We start from the raw sequence: 8,624 nt of genomic DNA, 5'->3' as shown, positions 1-8,624 counted from the left end.
ACTCATTCCAGCACCTTGATGCTAAGTGCAGAAGGCCCAGAAGGATGAGCTCCGTGTAGTGGGAGTTGAGAACAAAGAAGGCACAGGAAGGGTGTGGTTCTTGCAGGGGAGGGAAGGCACACCCCTGGCGGGAAGCCTGGAGGAGGCTTGCCCCTCCTCCCCACCTCAGCTTGGGTCTGGGTTAGGGAGGGAAAAAACGGCCTGGGTTAGGGCTGGAAGCCGCAGTCAGCTTGGGAGACCTCCCCAACTGTTCTGGGAGGGGCAGGGGCGATGTGCCATGGCTGCAGTTTCACACCTGTTTTGCCAGTGTAGGGTAAATGGAAGTGATCAGGTCCCCCCCCTTGCCATTAGCATCAACGATCTACACCTGTGATCTTGCCTGCGTGCCTGACAGCGGCACCTGGGGGAGGTGGGGGGGGGCGTGTGTGAGTGGGCGCACCTGAGTGGAGAGACAAGCATATATGGGCGGCAACAGAGCCCAGAAAAGAGAACGTGGCAGCAGAGGAAGGGGGGAGGCAGCAGGGCAGCGCAGTAGAGACCAGAGAGCCTAGAAAGAGTAAAGTTTCATTGGGGCTGGGAGGCCTGCACTGCTCCTGGGTGCCGCACTGCAAATGGTGTAGAAAGATCACTACAAGCCTGAAAAAGCCACCGAGGGCACCAGGACTCTCCTTTACCCGTCTGCTGGGAACACAGAAAACCCGCTCTGTGCCTTGCTGGCGCTGCAGCCTGTGAGCCCATGGGTCACTATTGCCCAGCCCCCTTATTGTGAGGTTGGGACCATAAGCTTGGCTGTGGGCAGAAAATGCTGGGCATGAGCGCAAACTCGGCACCTAACATGCCCCCACCTGGGACTCACTGGACGCCACCTATTTAAGGTGTTGGAGGGAATGAGGATCCCTGAGTCACCACTTAGACCAAGACCCCGCCCAGCAAGAGCCTGTGTGCTGCTCTTCGCATCCCTGGAGAGCACTTCACACCACCCCCACCCCAAAGCTCACTGGGGAGGGGGGGTTATTTCAACAGGCGGCTTTTCTTACTCTCATGAATACAAATTGGTACCTTGAAGTACAGAGTCCCTGTAACCAAAACCGCTAGAACACAGGGCACTGGCTTTGCTAGTGACCGGGTGGGCAGGCGAGTGGGGGGTGGGGTGTCCTGCAAACAGCAAGACATCTGCTAAAGGTGCCCCATTCCAGAACTTGGAAAGCAAACTACTCGTCTGTTGAGTTTCTAGCTGGAGGGGAAGAAGTTAGGGAAAGCCAGAATGTGATTCGTGTTGATTGTTACTGGCTGTTTTGGGGCAGGCATCACGAGCAAGGGTTGTGTTCCAGAAAATGCTGCGTCCCTTCTTGCCAGCAGAAGGGAAAAGGGTGGAGAACTCTGAAATCCTAGGTTTTAAAAAAAACTAATTGGCCTTTGAAAAAGCCAATTGGTCTTGTTTCTAGCCTCCAGTCATCGAGAGGTGGTCGTGAGACTGAGAATCAAATGGAGGGAAGGGTCTGCGGCTGGGGCCTGACAACCACAAGGCGGTCCTCTTAGGAGCAGCTGTGCGAGTAAGAAAACAAAGCACGGGCGCGCAGCCATGCGCCTTCCACCTACCAGGGATGCAAAGAAAAGATCCAGGTTTTTGAGGGAATTATGTTGCCAAAGAAATCATCAGCGTGACCTTAAAAAACACAGCCCCTGTAACTGCTGAGCGAGGGCTCCTGAGAACAGCCTCAGACAGGTGGTGGGGAGGCTGTCCCCGGGGAGACACGCGGCCCCGTGCCACCTCCGACTGGCCACGACGAGGCTGGCCTGGCAGGCAGCCTGGTGGCCAGGGATTTCACAGTGAATGAAACAGACAAAAATCCCGTGGAAGCTGCAGTCTAGTGGGGGGGGGGGGTCCCCAGTGAAGATTATCAGAGAATAAATTCTGTGAGAAAAGGTAAATATAGGGTTGAGGGTAGAAAGTGTTGGGGAGAGGTCGCTATTTTACATCGTGGGCCTGGGGAAGGCTATTAGGATGAGGGGGCGGCTGAGCAGAGATGAATGCCGGAGGCACAGGGGCGTCTGGGCAGAGCGCGTGCCTGGTGGCAGGAGTGGCCCCGCGTAGGGTAAATGAGTGAACCGGGCATTTTTACGCTCTCCCGCCACTAGCCTCTATGTTTTACACGCCTCTATGGCTGGCGATTGTGGTCACCTGGGCCCAGGGAGCTCGGGCGTGTGCATGTCTAGGTGCTCACACCTGCCTGGGCCTAGAAGGGAAGGGATGAAAGGGCGGCATCACTGGGGGCAGGGGTGGGGGTGTTGGGGGCTTGAGTTGCTATTTCCCAGCTGCCTGGTTTCCCTTGTTCACTATTAAAAACCTGTAAAAGTGATACTGAGGGCTGCAAAACTCCCTCAGAGGCTGCGGGAACAGACGGTGAAGCTACCCAGCCTGAGATGGTTGCACAACACAGGGCAGCCAGGGAGGCTGGAGCACAGTGGATACCCCAACGGCATAGCTGGCAGTAGGGGCAGCCGGTCTGTGGGGCAATAGTCTCAAAGGGCGCGGGGCTGCCCCCTAGGGGACATTTTGGAAATGGGTGGGGTGGGTTCCATCACTGCCTTGAAGGGGAGCTCCTGCTGTGATTTAGGGGAAGTTATCCGGTGACTGTGGGGGACTGTCCCTCCCTACAAGGAACTGACCCATGCCCCATCCAGTTTTCAAGCCTCTTGCTGGGCATTTGTGTTGATGAAAATAGAATCTATTTCTAATTATTTTAGTGTAGAACCCAACCCTGTTATAAACAGTATTCGAGAGCTGCTTTAATAAAGTTTTCCAGAAAAGCAACTATTGGGTAAATCAAAAGAACAAACCGGTTTTTTCAAAACTTTACCAAGAACTGGTCATCATTTTGAAAACTCCTGTCACCAGTGGCAATGTCGTTCCTAGTATCTGAATCCTTGGCCCCACATATTGGTGGGAGTTGCCAATACACACCCCAAAGCCCTGTGTTACTGTCTGACATGCAAAAGTTACCTTCTCTCCTGTCCTGGGCATAAGGACGCACCAGGCCAGATCCTGAGGCCTGTGTGGAGTGGGCTGCAGGGCAGCTCTGGTTACTGTGACCCACACAAACCTGCAGGCCTTTATTCCTTGCTTGCTTAATCCTGGTCCCATGAGGACCAGAACTTTCAGATAATTTCTTATATTTTGGGGGGTGTGTGAGTGTGTGTGAGAGAGAGAGAGACAGAGAGAGTTCATCTTACTTTTCTTTTCTCTGTCTTCTGCCCTGGACTGGAAACTCCTTTGGTTGTGGGGTGACATGTACCTGGCAGAACTTCCTAAGTCACCCTTCACCCACACCTTCTCAGGCCTGCAGCCCCCGAGGCAGGGCGCTTTCTGCCTCCTTCCACACACACTGGAAAATTGCTGTCCAGGGGGGGACATCTCCGAAACCTGCATATCTCCTGTCCTCCTGCCTTTCTGGAAATTTCACCTGCCAGTGTCCACACTTCAATTAAAAATGAGCCAGTTCTGTGTGTGGCCCACCCCACTCTTCTGGGGGGGAGGGGGGAATAGGGATTGGTGTCCACATCAACCTGGCCTCTAGAGAACAGACTCCAAGCCAGAATGGGCATCATGAACTGTGACGTTTCCACCAATAAATCCTCAGGTGCTTCCAACACCTGCCTTTCTGCCTCAGCCCCACCCCTGGACACCTGCCAGCTAGAGGCACAGTGTTGACAACATCCAACAGAGACCCAATCACTGGGACAGGCCAGGGCCCAGAGTGAATGTGAGAGGGACAGCAAACAGGAACTTGCTGTCATGATAGAGCTCAGGCCAACATGACATGGGCGAGTAAGACAGACCTGATTCTGTCGTGGGGGCCACAGCTGCACTCAGCCTCGTGGCATCTGGTCAAGCCCATGTATGAGCCAGGGCCTTTCAGCAGAAGTGACAGAAACCAAACTAATCACCTTGGACAACTTGTTATAGCTTCCCCAGGCTGCTGTAACAAATTACCCCAACCTTGGTGCTTACAACAGAAATTTATTTTCACAGTACTGGAACCCAGAAGTCTGACATTACAGTTTTCGGGGTCTGCGTTCCCTCCAGAAGTTTTGGGGGAGAATTCCTTCCTGACTCTTCCAGCTCCTGGTGGCTGCTGGCATTCCTTGGTATTTAGGACGCAGATCACAACAGAAAGCAAGGCCAGTCTCAGTACCCATGGGTTTATTGAGCTGTGGATACCACTCCTAGTGCTGGGTTAACCACAGGTAGATGGCCACATGGCCAGGCAGGGGGTTGGATTCTCACTCCTGGTGGTGCCCACCAAGCAGCATGCCCACCAACCAAGGACAGAAAGAACTCTGCCAATGTTTGTCATGGGGCACAGGTGATGGCCAAGCTGGGCAGTTCGTGGCAGGTGCTTGGGAAGCAGGATGTGCTGCTTGTTGGAGGGAGTTTTGCCCATGCAGGGAGCTAAGTTTGTGCAGATGTCCCCTTAGTGCACGGCCTGCTTGGGGACCTGATAAAAGTTTCCTAGAATTCTAGACATGTGGATGATTTCTGACCATCTCTAGGTCATCTGGGGTCTTAGTGAGACCTCAGCTACACAGGTGCGCCCTCCCATCCTTACCCTGTAAGAGACCCCAACTGTTCCAAGGTCTATGGAGAAAGGTCTACTGAAAGGGAAATGGTGGGCTTTGCAGTCAGTTGCCATCTCTCTGCCGGAAACACAGGGTATCCAGACAAATAAGAGCAGTTACAAGCGCTTGGGAGATCAGCCAGCCCCCTTCCAACAGGGCATTAGACCACAGATGTGGCCCTGTACCCCAGGCAGGGTGGGACAGCTGGCTATGCTGTCTGAGGTTTGCTGGCCTCATCACAGCAGGGGCTGCAGAGCCAGGACAGCAAGTGTAAGCTCCAAGAGCAGGAAGCATCTCTCCAGGGGTCCATCTGCAGAGGACACCTTGGGGGACAAGAGTGTGGACTTGAAGCAGAAACCTGGCTCTGGTCTGTCTCCACCCCACCCCAGGGCATCCAGGTGTCCACCTAGGCCTGGCTGGAAAGGAAGGGTGTGGAAGAAGGAGTGTGGCGCTGCCAGCTCACCATCCCCACCCTGCACCCACCTGCAGGAGGTTGTGCCCAGGGTCCTGGGAGGAGTCCAGCCGGTCCTGAAGGATTAGGGACCATCTGCTGTCAAAGGCCTGAATGGCTCCATCTACAGAGAGGTGACCAGGGTGGGCTTGGCTGGGAAGCCCTAGCACTGAACCTCGTTCCTGTGGGACAAACTGAGAGCCCCCTAGCACTCCAGGACTTCAGACTCTTGTCCACCATCTGCTCCTGCCCGCAGGGGCACTAGCCCAAGCTCCCCTGGGATTCTTCGGCCTGTGATCTGTCTGGAGGCAGCCAGGAGTGGACTCCCCAATGGGGGAAATGGGTTTGCCAACTGCCTCACACAGCTTGTTTACTCGCCTCTAAAAGGGGGCTCTTCCCAGCCAAGTGACTTGGGAGGGCACAGTAAGTGCAGCCCAGACTCCGCGCCCCGGCCGTCCCGCCCATTACCCAGGCAGCTGTTCTGAGTAAAGAGCCCCCTGAAGGCTTCGCACTCCTCGCGCCGGTTCCCGCTGGCTCTGCAGTCACACCAGGGCGCCACGCGCGCGCTCACGTTGTCCACGTAGTTGGGGGTGACATCGGTGCCTGCCGTGACCCAAGAGGGGGTAACCCGTCCACCCAGGCGGAGGCAACCCCACAGGAGGACCCCCAGATGATCCCGCCTGCACCGGGTTCGCGCCTGTGCGTACCCACTAGGCCAGCGTAGGCGCGCAGGCAGCTGGGGGCCTGGCCGGGCTGGCAGCCGTCGGGGGCGCCCGGGGCGGGCGCGCAGGAGGCCTGGAAGGCCAGGAGGCGGGGTCTGCGCGGGACGGGGCGAGAGGGCTGATGAGCGGCGGCGGCCCGGCCCGGGCAGAGCACCCCTCTCCCCGCCCCGCCCGCCGCACCTGCAGACCCGGCTGTGCTCGCAGGCGCCCAAGGGCGCGAGGCAGGAGGGCCGCGCCGCGCCGGGCCCCGAGAAGGAGCAGGCGGGCACGAAGGTCTGGCGCCGGCGCTCGGCGCACGCGGGGCTGGAGCAGGGGCAGAAGAGCAGCGCGTGGGTGAGCGCCGACGGCCCGCGGGCGAAGAAGCGGCGCAGGGCTCGGCGGCAGCGGGCTCGCGGGCACCCCCCGGGCGCGGTCCGACCCAGGCACTGCGCCACGTACTCGGTGCGCAGCCGCTGGCACCGCGCGTCCGCCGTGCAGGCCTCGGCCGCGCCCACGCATCGGTTCCGCGCCGCCGAGCTCGGGGACCCTGGTGGAGGGGGGACAGGCTGCAGCGTCTGTGCGCCCTACGCGCGCACTGCACCCCAGCTCCCTGGCCTCGCTTAAAACCCGAGGGGAGGCAGGGTGTGGCCCGAAGGCGAGATGGACGCTCACTGACCGGCCTCGCGTCGCGGCCATGGCCGACGGCGGACTCCGGGGATTCCTGCAACCCTGGCAGGGATGGATAGGGCGCACCGCACCCAGGCGGGCCTACCCGCCCCGAGAAGCTGAGGCCGCTCCTCTTCGGGCACAGGTCCTGAGCTCCTTCCCCAGAGCTGCCACAGGGGGCTCTGCGGGCTCCTCCTCAAGACCCAACCTGGTGCGGGACGCTGAGCCAGGCTGCGGGGCTGGAGAAGACTTAGAGAAATGACGTTGAGGACAGAGGCCACTCCACTGCCCTCCTTGACACACTAGGACGGCCTGGCCATGTTTCCTTTTCCCACCTCTCCTTCCCTCGTGGACACCCTTTGAGTGACTCTATAGGTTTCTGCATCCCTCCTTCCTGAGCTCCCTGTGCCCTGCAGGCCCCCTGCAGGCCTTCCCCACCCCCTTCTCGCTGACCCTCCTTGGTCAGGTATCTAAGCCCATCTGAACGTTCTTCTGTCTTTTCCACCCTCCATCACCCCCCCCCTGGGTTGTGGGGGGGGGGGCTGGGGTGGGGAAGCGGGATTCCCCCAAAAGGCCCTGGACCCTGGAGAGCCCCTTCAGGCCTAACACCCTCCTCCCCCAGCAAATTAGAGAAGTGCCTGATGGCTGGCCACAGGGCTGTCCTGAGCCACAGCCCGGCCTCCCCACCCTTGTGTGAGTGTGTGTCTGTGCGTCACGGGTGTCTCCTGCCACAAGACCGGGGCTTCTCTGGCACTGGCCACCTCCTTCAGAGACATGTATTGAATGGTGGGGGCTGCAGGGATTCTGGCTGAGCTTCAGTGCAGGGCCTCTGCAGGAGGGACTTGCAAGCAGGGAGGACTTGGATGGGTATGGAAATGCTGAGCTCATCCTTCCACTCTCCCTTTTGTCCCTTCCCTCTGTTCCCCACCCCTCCAGGATGCACGGAGAAGCAGGCCCACTTTGCCTTCCTCTCCCAACAAAGCCTGTCACATCCCCAGGCCTCAAGCCACGCTAACAGTACCAAGTGTCACCTAAGGTCTTGCCCCCCACCTCTGCCCATTCGCTTACCTGTCTCCCTCCACCAGGAGTGCTCATACCTCAGTTCCACCCTCAGAACAGTTCCGCTCAGTTCCAAGATTTCCTCTGCCTTAAACCTTTGCCAGATTCTATTCCCCCTGACCCCATCCCACCCTACCTGGTAAAGTGGCCCTTCCCTCCTAGGTGCCCCAGGTGGGAAGGGGCAGTCCAAGATGATGGCTTGGAGGCCCTGAAGATGCCTGGGAAGGAATCATTGTGAAGCCCCCAGACTTAAGATGGCGGGTTAGGGCTGGGGTAAGGATAAGAAAGGTGGGTGAGGGGAAATAATAGGAAAAAGAAGTTTCCTGGAACAGGGATACCAAGGCCAGGACTTGGGGATGTACCCAAAGGCAGAAGACTGGTGCACTGCCAGATGTCCTCAAAAACCATGCACAGCTGGCTCTCTCACCAGTGTCCCTGCCTGAGTGCCCGCTTTTCCTGGAATCACCCTCTTGCCCTCCTACCCTGTGCTCAAGATCCGTGCTTGAGACCCTGAGGAAGGAGGCGGTCACTCACCCAGAAGCAGCAGCAATAGCATCGGCCCCAAGCAGAGGACCATACCTGGCAGTGAGCGAAGGACTGCTGGAGCCAGACAGATGTCTCCCCAGACTGTCTGAGCTAGAGCTTGGTGAAAACCCAGTGTCCCTGCTGACAGGTGCACTCCTGTGGGGAGGAGCCTCTGTGGTGGGAATGGCTCCCTGCCCCCACTGAGTCGCCAGCCTAGGATGGGCCTTACCGTAGATTCTAGAGCCACTGCTTCCAGGTCCCGAATGCACTCCCCAGCACCCCACCCACCCACAGCAGCAACCCCAGAGACCTTGTCTCTCCCATGCTAAACATAATATTGTTTGAAACCCTATTCTTTTTTTTTTTTTTACAATTGCCTTAAACATTTTAGTCGTTAATTTAAGAATTGCAGAAAAATTCCAAACAAAAATGTTGACATTCCCTTATACTCTTCATTTGGGGTTGCTTTCGCTATTCCGGGTCTCTTGGGATTCCATACAAATTTTTAAATTGATTTTTCTATTTCAGTGAAGAGTGCCACTGGAATCTTGATAGGGATTGCATCGAATCCAAAGGTGGCTATAGATGCTGTGGACATTTTG

General features: G+C 57.4%; 1 protein-coding gene across 1 annotated transcript; it reads right to left on the bottom strand.

The window, feature by feature from the left end:
- Nucleotides 1-4,856: 4,856 nt before the first annotated feature.
- Nucleotides 4,857-8,074, bottom strand: GFRA4 (GDNF family receptor alpha 4; the record flags this gene model as incomplete). The annotated part of the gene is made up of 6 exons (XM_084246631.1): nucleotides 4,857-4,943; nucleotides 5,104-5,195; nucleotides 5,540-5,674; nucleotides 5,779-5,888; nucleotides 5,974-6,319; nucleotides 8,032-8,074. The coding sequence occupies 6 exons, from the start codon at nucleotides 8,072-8,074 to the stop codon at nucleotides 4,857-4,859; spliced, it is 813 nt and encodes a 270-aa protein (XP_084102757.1).
- Between the last annotated feature and the right edge of the window lie 550 nt (nucleotides 8,075-8,624).

This window comes from Talpa europaea (assembly GCF_964194135.1).
Source record: "Talpa europaea genome assembly, chromosome: 11".
NCBI classification, from domain to species: Eukaryota; Metazoa; Chordata; class Mammalia; order Eulipotyphla; family Talpidae; genus Talpa; species Talpa europaea.
This window is presented reverse-complemented; position numbering and strand designations above follow the sequence as displayed.